The 15,722-nt window shown below is 41.5% G+C and overlaps 1 protein-coding gene across 1 annotated transcript in view; it reads right to left on the bottom strand.

The window, feature by feature from the left end:
- carmil1 (capping protein regulator and myosin 1 linker 1) overlaps window positions 1–7,517 on the bottom strand; it is a 25,988-nt gene extending 18,471 nt beyond the window's left edge. Inside the window, exons 1-3 of the mRNA XM_076082385.1 lie at window positions 7,487–7,517; window positions 4,149–4,246; window positions 109–159 (exon numbers count right to left, since the gene is read on the bottom strand). Of these exons, the coding sequence (XP_075938500.1) occupies window positions 109–159; window positions 4,149–4,246; window positions 7,487–7,517 (180 nt within the window). The remainder of the gene's footprint in view (window positions 1–108; window positions 160–4,148; window positions 4,247–7,486) is intronic.
- Between the last annotated feature and the right edge of the window lie 8,205 nt (window positions 7,518–15,722).

Consider the following 15,722-nt stretch of genomic DNA (forward strand, 5'->3'; position numbering starts at 1 on the left):
GGAATGATACAGATTAGAGAAACATGAGAACAAACTGGATGAAGAGGAGAAACTTTTCAGACGTAGAGATGGAAAAGCAAAGAGAGGAAGAAGAAAGGATTTACTGACCTTGGACGGGACCCGTGCCGTCAGCAGAAAGGCTCGATGTGACGCCAGCGCCTGAGAACAGAGACGGAGACGTATTAAACATCTCACTTTAACATCCATCGTAGATCCACCAGTAAATAATACGCACGTGTACGTGAGACGGAGAGGTCAGAAGGTCTCACATGCAAAAACAAAAAACAGAGAAGCTGCAGCTCGGCCTCCAGTGTTTTTAGTGTACCTGAGTGGGATAACACCAAACATTATCTTTTAAGAAAGAGAGAGAGAGAGAGAGAGAGAGAGAGAGAGAGAGAGAGAGAGACAGTAGTGGACAGGAGGCGGAGTCAGCTGTTGTAATTACAGAAACCCTCCGAAGAAGACGGAGGTCACTCCAGGTCACGCAGCTCCAGGTCAGATGCCAGGTCAGCTCTGACTGACTTGAAATTCAGTTTGTAAAGTCTGGAAGCATCGTGGTCCAGGTGTTCTACAGATGTGAGTGCAGGTTGATCCGTGTGAGTGAGTCCACATATTGCATAATAGAAAACAGAGAAATCTGGACCAAGATGCTGCAAGTGTGTTTGATGTGCTGCAGATTATCTTGATCCGAGAGGTGTTAAAGGCTGGAGGTCAGGTCTCCCTCTCTGCACCAGTTCTGTCAAATACTGGAGCCAGAAACAAACATTGTCATGACCCCAAATAGTTTATTTCCTAATGAAATGATGGGATTTGGGGGAAATCTGTATAAATGCAGCAACTGTATGAGGCTGCAGGTGTGAGTCTGAATCTGCATCAGCTGATAATAAAACAGGAAGTGAAGATGCTCTTCTAATAAAGTAAACTAGAAACTTGTAAATATGTCTGCATGCAAACTGTGTTGTCACACGTTTAACTTATCAGTCATTAGAAGCCATGTGCAGCACAACGCACACGCTCACTCTTCTTCATAGTTCACCACAGTGTTGATACGAGTGGTGTTCGCCTTAAGAGGTGAAACCATCAGACGCTTTAACATTTAATCCACCGACAGAAAATGAATAATAATCGTTCATAACGTTTTTATTCAGCTTCTAATGTTCGTCTGTTTTATTCATACAACTGTAACTTTAACGTCTTCAGACCGTTTGAGGGACTTAATTCAACTTGAACTCTGGAAAAATTGTGATATTTTCAGACATTTCATCGACCAAATGATTGATTAATAGAGAAAATGATATTAAAACTAGCTTCACAAGGATCATTTCTTACCAGAGTTAATGGTTTTAAATGAATATCGGACGTCTCGACTGAGAGATCGCTGACTCACGTTAGCTAAACAAAGTGCAGCCGCTGCTAAGTTCACTGATAACATCATCGAGAGCGCTGGCTCACGTCAGCCCTCCTGAATATTATTAAATATCAACAGTTTGATGTCGGCCACTTGGCACAGATTAACGTCCTAGTGACGTGAAGTTCCTTCTTTTATAGTGTCCTTGGGTTTAGGTGTGCACCCTAAACGTTTCTGAGGGTTACAAACCTACAGACAGTAGCCTGAACAAATGCTATTTGAGGAAACAATCTGTGTTTCATTTGCTTTAAGCAAATGAAACACATCTGCCCGACACACCAGCATGAAACATTTACTGTGTTTTGCCTCATTCTAAGAAAGTGATGGCAAAGGTTTCTGATCTGCTGGTCTACAGCTGTGGAATGTGGTGTGTGTGTGTGTGTGTGTGTGTGTGTGTGTGTGTGTGTGTGTGTGTGTGTGTGTGTGTGTGTGTGTGTGTGTGTGTGTGCTAACACCCTGTGCCTGTGGGTTGCTTCAGTCAAGTCCTGACAGGAGTTGCAGTCACATTCTGCAGCAGCATGTAGCCCAAAGGGAAGGAAATGTGAAGAAATATGGAATAAAAAACGTGTTTCTTTGCGCTTCCTGGGACGGTGGAGCGTAAACAGAAGGTCACAGGTTTGAAGACAGATGAGCTATGAACCTTTTGTTGAGAGTTTTTATTACTACACACAGAGAGAGCTGAGGTGCGTTCACAGTTACAGGAAATCAGACACCCTGCCACAGAAACACACACTTCTTTCTCTGCGTTAAATAAAGTGGAAGAGATACACTCATACATTCCATTCTATTCTATCTGTCACCTTTCTGTAATACATACTTATACTGTATATACTAATTATACTTACTTATATAGACTGTTGATCTGACAGGATGACTCTGATTAATCACGTGACCCACATTCATTCATCACCAGCTGATACAGTGTGTTGGTCTGTTTGTTTTGTCGTTTATGATTCATAAACAGAAGATCGATGAAGTCGAAGCGCCGACAGGAACAAACTGGAAGCTTCCAGATTCATTGTGAAAACCTCCGTCCACAAACGGTTTCAAGTTGTGCCTCTAATACTCCAGGTTTGGGCTGCACTCCCTGATTCAAACCAAGAGAAATCTTGATGATATTTAACAGTGTGCTCAACTCTAACCCTTTCCTGTTCCAACACGACAGAGTCCTCGTGCATGAAGCTCCATAAAGAAATGGTTTTCCCAGTTGGGTGTGGAGGAACTTGACTGGTCTACGATGACCCCTGACCTCCACCCCATCCAACAGCTCCGGGATGAACTGTGAGTCACCGAACACCAGTGGGAAACCTTACTAACACGACAGTGAACACGCTGAGTGATTGTAAAGCTTTGCAGAGGAAAACAAGGACGCACTGACCCGACACTGACCATCACATGGTGACAGCAGCAGCAGCTCCTCTCAGACCGACTCATTCAGAATATTTAACAACCACGTGCAGCCTTTCTGCGGCTCGACCACAAACTCAGAGCTTAGCTCAACAGAAGTCACGGCAACACGTCAGAACAAAAGAACGAGTCAAAGAAAGATCACATGGCAGCTCACTGGCCCAGAAAGGCTTCTTCATAGTCACAATCATCACAAACGTTGTTATGTTGTTATGAGAGCCAAAAACACCCGCAAATGATTCTTTACAATGTCAGAATTCAGAAGCTGGACGTCTCAAATATATATAATATATATAACACCCATATAGTTAATTATAGGACGTCAGCCGGCTCAGCCAGAGAAGAACACTGATGCTGATTCTCTAAAGAGAGAAGAAGTCTCTTCATTTCTCATGGACCACCAAGGGACGTTATTATGGAAACAATACATTCTGCAGACAGATAGGTTTTGGATCCTGTTTAAATTGTGCCATGAATTACACATATGATGTTTGTAAATTCAAAAAGATAATTTTGCACGTAAGGGAAGTTGCATTTTCTTCATAAAACGGTTACAGTATGAGACTGTGAAGTAGGAAACTAAAAAGACTGCGCATCCAAAAGTTACGGAAATTTGCAATTCTCTGTGTATTTGAATTTCTCCCGACCAAATAAACATGAGATGAAATGAAAGCTAGCTAGCCAAGGTACCGGCATGTTGGTGTTGGCGACGACAGAGCTCACTGAGCGGTTTCACACTAAACTTGATATTAAGAGAAACTTTCTGGACTTTTAAACGGACAAACATTGTCTGTGTAGTTCCTGTCACAATGCAAACGCAGTAAAAGCAGAATAAAACAGAGTAGGAGTGTCATCACAATACCTGAAGAGATCATTCTGTTATTGACTCTGTTAGCGTTGAGACTCAGCAGCGATAACTCTCGAGGGTATTAAATATCATTATCTGCCTCAGAGAAGTAGAATCTGTTCGGTATCTTGTTGTCTGATAAACCTTCACTTCCTGCTTCATACTTTATCTCCTCACCTGTACTACCTGGAGCAACACCACCACAGGATGTATCCCCTTAAAAAGCAATAGAATCAATAATTCAAACAATAAATGAACAAAGTGACTAACTTTGCTGCGTTAGATGAGCGGCCTGTTTTCAGCGCTTTGTGGCTCATAACAGTGATGAAGTTTCAGGCAGTTCCTCTTATGATCTTCAGTCAATTGGTGCCAATCACACAAAGCATTTCAATGCCAAATACGTCCCGTCATTTAACCCTTTAAGGGCTGAAATCATATTTAAACTTATACTGTATGTAGAAACAAAGTGAACATCTGCTCACTTACCAGCACTCTGTTCTCCAGCTTGTCACCTTTGACCTCCAGCTGGACTCTTCGCCTCAGGGTCAGCTTCACCCTGCGGCCCACCGCCTCCCGCATGCTCTCTGCAACACACAGTGGAACCAGGTTACAGGACACCTGAGTATTCAGACGCCACGGGGGGGGGGGGGGTCACATTACAACACATCACAACACACTACACAACGGGCATGGGAGCTTCAGAGGGAGACTTGATCGCCTGAAGGCCCGTTTCAGTCCCTGTTCAGCATTCACAGCCTGCTGGACCAGAAGTAGAACAGGCCACGCCTCTTATGCTGAGCACGGGTTCATTAAAGCGGGAATGATGCGGCTCGTCTTGTTGCCTTTAACTGGTAACCACCATGCTGGAGCTCATGGTGGTTACAGAAGATCAAACTCTGTTCTTGTTCCTCAGCACGGTTTTAAAATGCAAAACAACAGGAATCAGATTCCATTATTAGTCAAAGAAAACAAACATAAACAGCGAGATGTGAAGAAACCAAAGGATTATTAATGCACACAGATTCAGTTCTTCATCCGTCTGAGGGTTAGTGAGAAAACACCACAACATCTGCTGTGACTTACAATCACTTAAGAGGAATAACAGTTTCAACCTGTGTTTATTTATCTCATCTTGTTCTCTGTCATGACCATAAATAATAAAACAACACTCACAGTAAGTTGATTATCTGGATAAATGTGAATATCGTTAAGAGTGACTTGAAAAAGCCGTCCAGCTCGCTCTCATGGTGGAGACGAAGAATCATCACGTAAGAAAGAACATTTATATATTTTAGATAAATGAGATTAAAAATGATGTTCAACATGAGAAGGTGAATACTGACGAGAACAGATTTGTTCTTTTTTGATTGGTGATATTCATCTTATTGAAGGAAACACTAAAAGAAGCGCTTCATAACATTCATAACATTCCCTCAGATAATTATTTACAGTATTTGTCTTTTATACTTTAACTTCTTTGGAGAAAACAACACGGAGAGATGTCGGCTTTGGTTCTGTGTGTTAGAAACCAGAACATTAGAAGTACGTCACTGAGAAGGAGACGCCGCGCTTTAGTGAGCTGTTTAGTCGGCGACTTTCTATATTAACTTTAATTCAGCACCATCAGATGACAAAGATGTTTTTTTCGTTCCTCAAGTGTCTGATGTGACTTGTTTTGGGTATTGAACATCTCAAATAAACACTGACTTGAACACTGGTGCTATTTGCTCAGAGCTCCACCACGCAGCAGGCTGTGGTTTCTGTATTACAGTCTCACTGTGGTTTAAAGTATAGTCTGCTGTCCCCGGTGTGTCTTCATGTCTTCATGTTACAGACTCTTGTATTAGAGGAAATATCTTTCCACTCCAAACAAACACATGAAGACAAAACATTAAAAATGATGTGTTTTCTGTCCAGATTCTTTTGAATCTTTCTGATTTACTCTGAGCAGAAAGCCCGGTGGATTCACGGCGACAACGTTTTTCCCACAACTTCAGCAGCGATGGGAAAATCCAGGGACAGATGGAGGAAGAGGGGGAGGGGGAAGGAGGAGGATTGAGTAACAGACTGAAAAAAAACTGTAAAAGAAAGGAGGCAGAGGAGGAGAGACGGAAAGCAAGAAGACATTAAGATAATAAAAGAGGTTAAATGAGGGTAAAATATAGGAAGAAAGAGTGTGAGAGAGTGTGCATGAAAAAGAAAGTGTGTTAATGAGTACGGGAGCTTGAGCCCGCCCCTCATGACATCATCCTCCTCCTCTCTGTGCCCAGACACATGATGAGGTCATGAGGATGAAAACGTTACAGCAGCGAGCAGGCTGATCACAAACACATGGACGTCTCCGTCCAGCTCACTCATACCAACACAAGGAGCTCCCAGCCGACCAATCACGTCACAGCAACGACCTGCAGCACGTTTATCAAATACACAAATGTCTGACTGCTCCAACAATCGGCAGATTAAATGGATACTGAACAGAATGGTTGGCTGCAGCCCTGATTTAAAGATGTCCCTTTGGGCTCTTGGAGCTTGTGACAAGTTGCTTATATCATTGATTGAGCCCCCCCCCCTCCTCCCAGCCTTCATCACTTCTTCCTCCATCTTTGACAAGCTGCTGATGAGCAGCGTCAGGTCCGTCTGCCCTGTTTTTATTCTAACCCAACAGCAGGAGACAGAAACAAAACGCTCCATTCATCAGAGAGCGGAGACACGGCGGGCTGCAGACAGCGTGTAACAGAGAGCACGGGGTCGGGGGTCGGCCTCAGCGCTCAGCGCTGGTTTCAGGTTCAGGTTTGATTTCTAATGACAGTCATAGAAACACAACAGTCAGCGCTTTATTACCTCACTGCTGGGGAGGCCAAAGATTTACAAACATCTTAAGTGAGGACTTAGGTCATGCTCTTATATTTAATTAATTTAAATGAAATGTAAGAGCAGCAGATGGTTTCTGGTCTAGTTCAAGCAGTGAAAGTTGAAAACTACGCGTTTACTATTGTTTGACCTGTGAGTTGTTATATTTGTCTGTTTATGGCACAAAATCTAAGCCTCCCTTCCTGCCACTAACCTGCTGTTATTTCTACAGTTTGGTCCATTAACACATTGAACTTTGACCAAACTGTGAGCCGCACCCAGAGCCCAGAGCCCAGAGCCCAGAGCCCAGAGCCCCCTCCCCTGACTAACAGCACAATCACCGCCATGCTTAACGTGAAGTCAGCAGCTCAGGCTGCTTCTCTCCAGCAGTCTGTACCCCCCCCTCTTTCTTTTTGACATCCAGGCAGTCTGTGTTGATAATATCTCACAACCCAAAGGAATGTCACAGGACACGCCCCCTTCTCCCAAACCCCCCCCCCCCCTTCAGATGAGGAAGTGGAGAGAAACTCTCAGGTAGCCCTCAGGGCGTGAAAACTACTTTACACTGAAATACTCTGAGACACATGAACCACAGTGATACACGCAGTAGATGGTACATTAAACACCACTATACTGCTGCCGTAGCGTGTCTGTGGAGGTTTGTTTTTAACTTGCTGGTAGTTGTAACATTTCTACATGATCCCCATTAGATTTAATCTGGTTTAATTAGTGATGTCTCGTGATTTCATGGCATTTTAAAGTCCAATTTGTTTGTATTCCAACATAAAATCCTGAATATTTAAGTCAGTAAAAGTCATTGTTAGCTCCTAAATGATGCATAAAGTATAAACATATGTCATATGAGACTCTGTGATGTCCATAATGTCAGTTATTTATGACTTTATATGGACTTTTCCTGACATATGAAAGTTCATTTATTATTAGTTGGCAGCAGCAAACGAGCGTTTTCTTACCGAACAGCTCGTTGGGAATGCCCTCCGACATTTCTTCTTTCTGTCGGGGTGAAACACCGAGGAGGGTCCGGTGAGGAGGGCAGGAGAAGCGGGCAGAACCCGAGAAGAGAAGCGGAGCTTTAACCGGAGGCAGCGGTACAAAAACAATAAACTCGGTGAAGGTGTAGTCCCGTTTTCTTTCACTCGGTCACCTGTCGACACCCTGCGTAACTGTTCCCGTCTGCATCCATGCCGACATGCCCGTACACGTACGCACACACGTTACGTTACTTCTGCGTTACACTGACTGGACGTGACAGGAAGGGGGTTCAGACTCTGTTCTCAGGATGAGACATGGATCCAAATTGAAGACAGTCTGTGTGTGTGTGTGTGTGTGTGTGTGTGTGTGTGATTACACTGCAGTGATCCCTCCTCTCCTTCAGTTGTCCTGGGAAAAAAGCGTTTTGCTGCTGAAGATTGTAGAACCGCGACACCTGGTGGTCGTTTGTGTTTACAGCAACTCATTTCATGGCGGTGGTGGGATGTGAGTCAAGTAGCTCAGTGGTCCCCAACCACCGGGCCGCGGACCGGTACCGGCCGTGGGTCATTTGGTACCGGGCCGCACAGAAAGAATAAGTATTATATTATTTCCGTTTTATTGATTATCAGTCTGAAAGAAGTTTTATTTTGAAAAATGACCGGATTCTCTCTCAATTTCATCCGCCTGTGCCTCTTGACGCATGGCATGACGTTCGTCTCGGTCACGTGATACGCTACCTCAAAAGTTAAGCCCACAAACTAGCGAAAATGAGTAAATAACTTTTGGAGAGCTTCTTTGCAAAGAGGAAAGGCCACTGAGGAGACAGAAGAAGAGCTACAGCTTCCAATAAAATGAAATCTTCATTTAACAGACAATATCAGGAGTCTGATTAAACATCAGGAGTGATTCTGACGCGCCAAGCCCGCTCTGCAGAACATGTGTCCACAGAGAAGATCAGCTGCTGGAGATGGTAAATGACGGTGGGCTTAAAAGTATGTTTGAGACAACAACTCTGCTGGTGTTTGGATTAAAATCAAGGCTGAATATCCTGAGATCTCCACTAAAGCACTGAAAACCCTGCTTCCATTAACAACATCCTCTTTGTGAAGCGAGATGTTCTGCAGTGACGGCAATCACAACAGAATCACGGAGTAGATACTACAGACTGGACATCAGGAACACACTGCGGGTGTCATTGTCTCCCGTTACCCCAGATGGGACCGTCTTGTTGCAGAGAAACACGCTCAGGGCTCCACTGATTCAGCGTTATTGCGAGTTGTATTTATTTACGCATTTTATATTTGTTTTCATGCCGATCGTATCATTTTATTTCGTCGTGTTTTTCCGCCGCACCTTGAAGGCCGGCCCGTGAAAATATTGTCTTACATGAAACCGGTCCGTGGCGCAAAAAAGGTTGGAGACCTCTGAAGTAGCTGACTGTATTTTATTACATCTGAGGTAGTGAAACCTGAAAACCTGCTTCATGTCTCCTTTGTCTGATATTAAATGATAATCAAGACAATTACAAAATCAGCCTCCTGCCACCTGAAGAACATATCAAGGATTGGAGGCAGTGGAGCTGGTGGAACATGTAGGGCTGTGCCACATCCAATCAATTTCAGCAAACATCCCAGAATGATTTAATGCAAAAACATACATGGATCAGGTTCAGTGTGTTGAACTGATTCCATCACTAGATGGAGCCAAACAGCCATCAGCGTGTCTGGGAACTTACAGACAAAGTTGACCAGCAGCTGGTTTAATGGACCTGGATCTACTCACATATATATATATATATATTATTCTAAGCTGTCATAATTCTATGAGCTCTGAAAACGCTTTGTAAGCAATCTGGAAAAAGGAATACAATCTGATGTTTTTTATTTTAAAATGTGATGAGTCTATTTTACTTGAATCATTTAGATGTTCTGTTTTCAACGAATTTAAAGTTACTCTTGTGAATCTTTTACCATCAACTGAATAAAAAATATATATTTTTGTTATTATTCAGTGTGCTTATTTCAAACTGTTTCACACTCTTTACTTTCTGCAAACACTGCAATGCTTGATGTGTCCACTAGATGGCGCGTTAGAGGAATCTTGCAAATCTGGATTCTCTGGCATATGGGATCATTCTCAACCCCATGACTCATGATCTTTTATAAATATATTTATGTGATTTAAAACTGGCATATTTTCCCAGCTTGCAGAAAAATGGGAACTGGCAAGTTTGACCTGTTAATTACAAATACTGAATTAAAACATTTAGGAAGATTGAAGTTTAAATCTTGCTGGTGGGAGTTGATGATCTGTCCCTTTATGACGTGACTCAGTGGGAGACGTTTAGAGTTAGGCTGGTTAGCTGACGTCTTCTGACTGGTTTCAACCCAAAGTAGTGGTGTGAAGATGCATTGATCTGGGTCGATATATTGACTGAATGATTCAAGTGAAAACATCGACGCATCATCTTTAAGTTACGCCTTTATTTTGAAATTCCCACGGCATCCAAGCATCCGTCCTTCCTACAGGGCCCAGAAAGAAAATTGTCAAATTATATTTTAGTTGCTTTTTTGTGAGTTTATATAAATGTAATTGATTGTGTTATGATATGATATATTAATAGGGCTTTCTTAAACTTCCTTAATGTTGTCATCACTCCATGTGCATCACGAATCAAAGCCGGGCAGATTTGGGCTGCTTATGTGCCAAATTATGGGAAAATAAAGAATGGACGCGTCCTGACTAAATATACAACTAATAGACTCTGTGTTCTGGAGCTTCTTCGGTTAACCGCTGCCCATGTCGTCCAATTAGGCCGACTCTGTAATTTCCTACAAATGGTAAAACATTTGATCACATATCCGGTCTAATGGTTCCGAACTAAACGTTCCATATTCACAGCCACAGAGCGCCGCACACAGAACATCTTCAGTATATTCAATAATTCTGATGCGTCAGAGGGAATAGTACGAGGTTAATATTCCCAGACAAGAGAATTGTAATTGGATATAGTGGATATGATAGTAATCAGAGGTTACTATCATAGTTGCGGCTTTACCCACAACGCATTACGTGGAAACTTCAGCTGCCTCTGATGTCATTCCAGAAGAATTTCACTTTAACTTGGAAGTGACACCGACCCTGCGGTGAACTGTGTCAGTGAAATATCTGCTGACTTCCTGTCAGTGACTCGGCTGCTGCTGATGTCGTGAATGACACAGATTTATGAATGATATCAGATTCATGTCTATATATATATGGAGGCTCAATTTATTTCATGCAACCCTAAAAGGACAAAGAGTTCTCCTGTGATGTAATCTTTACACGAGTATCTATTGGATTATTTGAATGATGAAGTTCCTCTCAAAACCATTTATTCCGTTTAAGTAATAAAATGTAAACGGTCATCTGAGCAACAAACATGATGACCAGTCATTCCCTGTGACCTGGCTCTGATGATCCCAACCGTCTCATGACACCACAGTATGTCAGGAGGAAGCTGGACGCATGAGGATCTGTATATGCAAAAAGTTGTGTAAACACAAAGGTTACCGCCAAATACCGCCAAAATAAGAGGCAGCTCTTGTGCACAGATGAAGATATTCCAGGAGGAGGCACACGTGACTCCAGTATATCTCACAACAACTGCTAAGCATTAAAGAAATGCAGACAAATGCTTTCATATTCAACACGTTAGCATGTTTGTGATGGCATGGGCAGCTTTGTATAATAACACAGACACCTTGCTGGGCTGTGACTCGAGTAAAGGTGAAAGTGAAAAGATGACATAATGCTTGTTTAGTGTTCCTTTTATTACAAAATGAGTTAAAGTGAAATAAAACGAGCCTGCTAGTTGCAGTGCCTGTTATTTATATTCAACACATATTAGTTTGAAATGTATTGGAGTCCAAAGCTGCAGTTTCACTGTCTCTTCCTGTTCATAGAAACTGAACATTTATCTTCAGCGGTGAGAGTTCACTTTCCATTTGACTTGAAACATATTTGTGTTGCTGATAAATAGAGATAAGTTCCTCCCATCCTGACGAGCACAGTCTCTTCAACAACACAAACTGATTATAACGCATATCTGAACGCACCTTCTGCGTCTGCATGTTGGTCATGCAGCTGTGAGAGCACACAGACGCATACAAAGACTAGAACAACAGCAGAGACAGCAGCACGCTGCAGAGAGAGGCAAAGAGTCTAGAATATGAAAGATGTTGATGAACATATATTATGTTTTCATCTGACAACTGCAGCTAGTTTCAGTTCTAGTTTAGTAAAAGCTGAAGTCAAAGGACCGTCTCTTCTGACTCATAAGGAGACATCAGAGGAAGGCAGGTAGAAGGTTCTAGAGATTCGCATCTAAACAATAAACTGAATGAGTTCCTCAAAAGGTTCCTACTCCCCGGGGAAAGTTACTGCGATCAAAAAGGGGCAACCAATCATAGAAACAGGGTATCATATTGACCCCTTTTGACCTTTTTAATCTGACAATGATCACCTGTTTCTTTAAGAACTCCAGACAAGATAAACACATTTAAAGCGTGACCGGCTTTCAGTCACTAGAATAATGCAGAATACAATTTGCCAACAATAGTCCAAATTTCAGTAATAACCTGTCGGTCCATGTGACTTAATATTCAAATGTCTTGTTTTAAGTTTAAGAAAGAACTTGAACTTGAGTGAACCAGACGAACTAAGTCAAAAGCATCTTGTAAACATGTTGTGCAACTGATTCTACTGCCTGATGGGGCCTTCCATGTGTTTCCCAAACACCTACTTATAAGTCATTCAGGTCACAAGTCTGTCATGTTGTGTTATTGTGTGATTTATGAATTCGCTGTGAACTGAAAGCACCGGGGATGGATGTTGAAAATGAAACCACTTTGCAGCTACATATTATTCTATATTATTATAATTAGCCTCCCAGCTCAAGAGTAGCTTTGATCCAAATATAATTACCACAAACGACAATGACATCCAATCTGTAGTCGTTTTGCGTCTCATTTTGCGGTCGTCTTTTGCATTCGTGGTTGTTCTGTGTGGCCTTCAGTGACATTTTGCAGATGAAGGCCAGGGGCCCCCTGACCCCTCAGGTATCTGGTTATGTGCAAAGTAGGCCCGCTCACTAACCGTACAGGTGATCCTGAACCAAGAGACACTCTTTAACGATGTTAACGAGGTCATTTTATTTGTTGACACGTTAACGGTAGAAGTGGAAAACGTCTACATGGGTTGTTTTAAAAAGCACAACAACTTACGATGTTGTTGGAATATTGGCGGAGCTAAGAAGGTAGATCAGGTCTGGTGCTTGATGCTCTCGGTCAGTCTTTTGTTCTTGTTACATCGTTTTGCTGTGAATCTAGTTGCTTGTTGGGAAAATTAAGAACATTTGACATCTGATCTTTTTTACAAAGAAGAAGGTGGAAAGAGCATGCTTCAAGTGTTTCTATGGTTTTCCAGGAAATTGCTCTGTTTTTGATTTACTTAACATTTTCCGGTTTAAGAAAATATGTTAGCATGAAGCTAATCAAAAGTAGCCTTCATCGGAATGTAAAACGTGTCTGATGTCACACAGTAGGCTCCATTCAGCCTCCTGCTGTGCGTGATCGAGGTTTGGGTTGTTATCAAGCGCATCATCTCCTGAATTTACCAAACAAATTTTTCAGCTGACATGCATGTCTATATTTAGCTTCATTTGCCTTTAGTCAATGCCTACGATTTAGGGCTCAGCAGTTCATTGTGTTGTCTGGTTTCAGTCAGTTTATGATCCTTCCTGACCGTCAGCACTCTACGTGTGGTTTGTCCAGTATCTGTATGTTCAGCATGTCTTCAGGTTTGTCCTCAGCTTTAGATGTCCACATATGTCGAAGGTGAATCCTGATTCTTGGACGATCTGTTAAACAATTTACCCAAAACCAAATTCCAAACCTTTTGATGGAATGTCACTGTCCATATATATAGTTGTACTTTATCATTTCTTTTAGCTCTCACATTGAGCAGTTTCATAGGGTGCTGGTCAAAAATTGGGGGGTTTTTGTTCAGCAGACCAAACAATGTGACTGGCAGAATGACAAAGCAAATATATGTTTATCAGCAGCTGCTTCTCAGCCACCTGATACTTCTTTGTTTTTGTGCTCATGTACAAACTTTGGAATTGACTGATGTTGTAGTTTTGGAGAATTTTGCATATTGTGTCTACTTACTAACCTCTCTATTTATTTTATCAAGAGCAATAACTGTAGAGGACCTCGGTGACTAATGATAAAAGGAACTTACTGGGAACACGTTGCTCTCCATCACATGCTATTAAAACATCAAAACAAAAGCCGCATTTGATTGTGGCGCCTAAAAATATCAACAACTACTACCTTTGGTCATGCGGACAAATTCTGTTTGTCATTCCTCAAAGCTACACCCTTATGTCCAGGATGCCAAACTCAGTCAGCAGTGAAAACAGGTTAAAATGATAGAAGCTGAAGCTCCAGATCACAGAGTAAAAGTGAACCAACACATCAACTTGTGACCGAGACAGAAGACAATGAATTAAAGGAACGACACCGTTCCTCCTTATTCACTGTTACAATCGTTAAAATACATTCAGTATACCGTCAGTAGCCAGCGTAGCATAGACGTGCTAACGCTAGTTTATGATGTGCTAACGAATACCTCTTTCCATACTGAGGATGAGCAAGTATAGATGATGGATGGATTGTAATAATCTGATGAGGCTAAAGTCGATCAAACACTTAGTCCTGAGTAAAATATCAGCCAGATTTTCATTAAATGTATGTGATGTTCATGGTCCCCAGAGGATGTTCCCTAATAAGAGTAGTGATCCCCTGAACTCTCTTCTAGTGCTACTTTCAGGACAAGAAATATAATAATCTACTGTCACAAAGATCGCTGAGCACATTCATTCATTCATTCATTCATTCACGTGCCTCAGAGGGTGATTCTTCAAAAAAAGAAGAAGCTTTTAACACTATTTTCACGGTCTTGGGTTTTCTTGAGTGTATTTCCTGTTTTATTGTTAAAACTGCAGCAGGCAGTGCTCAATGATTTACTGAGGAAAGAGAATTACAGGCAGGGAACAGAAGACAACAGGAGGTTAAACATTAAGAAAACTAAACACAGGGGTCAGGGCTGTAGCATCAGAAACAGCATGAAAGCAGACGACCTGACACTGAAACAGGGAAGTACACGGACTGAATACACAAGGAACTAATTAACAAATTAAACTCAGGTGTGGTGGAAAATAGGCGGGAAGACGACAAAGGCAGGAAGTAAAACCAAGCATGACGCATGGGGAGAGTATTCTCCAAACCAAAAAACAAAAAATGCAAAACCATGACAGGGCTTTTTATCAGATAGTAAAGAGATGAGAGATGACTAGAAATTAGTCGGCTCTTATTCTAAATACGTCTAAATGTGACCTTAAAACGGCACAGCCATACTACATGACATCATAAGAGCATGGTGCACGTGATTACTAACTGCAGCATGACAGAAAATTACTCACACAAGTTAAGTCAGGAGGAGTTTAAGGTTTGCCAAGCAGGAAGTCTAGAACTTTATTGTAAGCTTCTCTGCATGGCATCTTTCTTCCTCTATGGTGGTAAACCTTGAGGTGGTGCGAAAATCATTACCGTCATTGATAGCAGTTAATATATATATATATATATATAGAACCCTGTGCACACAAGTTTAACTAATATATCATCTTTTAGGACTTTGGGGCTCTTTCTTACGATGGCGTATTAAAAAAAAAAAGGTAACATTCAGTAAAAAAAGAAATTGGATTTCTGAGATAAAAGTTGTCAATCTAAGAAAGAATCGTGTTGTTTTCAGAATATGGTGTTAACAAAGTTTATCTGCAAAATACACAAATGGAAAAAAGATGTATTTGATTTTATTCAAAAGAAGTATAAACTGTGTCCCTTATAAATTAAAAAGAAAACGCCTCTAAAGTGTCTTTATTCTGCAGTGGCCCAAATACGCTGACTTGCAACAATAATAGTTTCAATCTCATCAATATCAACACATTCTTGACCAAACAAGAAGTATCTTCAGTGACACAAATACATTTAATGCTAAAATTCACCAAGAAAATAAATCTACAAAATAACAGAAGTTTTGTGATTCAACAAGACAAAGTGATGTTCTTATAGCAACAAAAGTGTTTTAGAAAGAATGCAATAATTCTGGAGAAAA

Source organism: Anarhichas minor, unplaced genomic scaffold (assembly GCF_050575085.1).
Source record: "Anarhichas minor isolate MPS153535 unplaced genomic scaffold, ASM5057508v1 ptg000094l, whole genome shotgun sequence".
Taxonomy (NCBI): domain Eukaryota; kingdom Metazoa; phylum Chordata; class Actinopteri; order Perciformes; family Anarhichadidae; genus Anarhichas; species Anarhichas minor.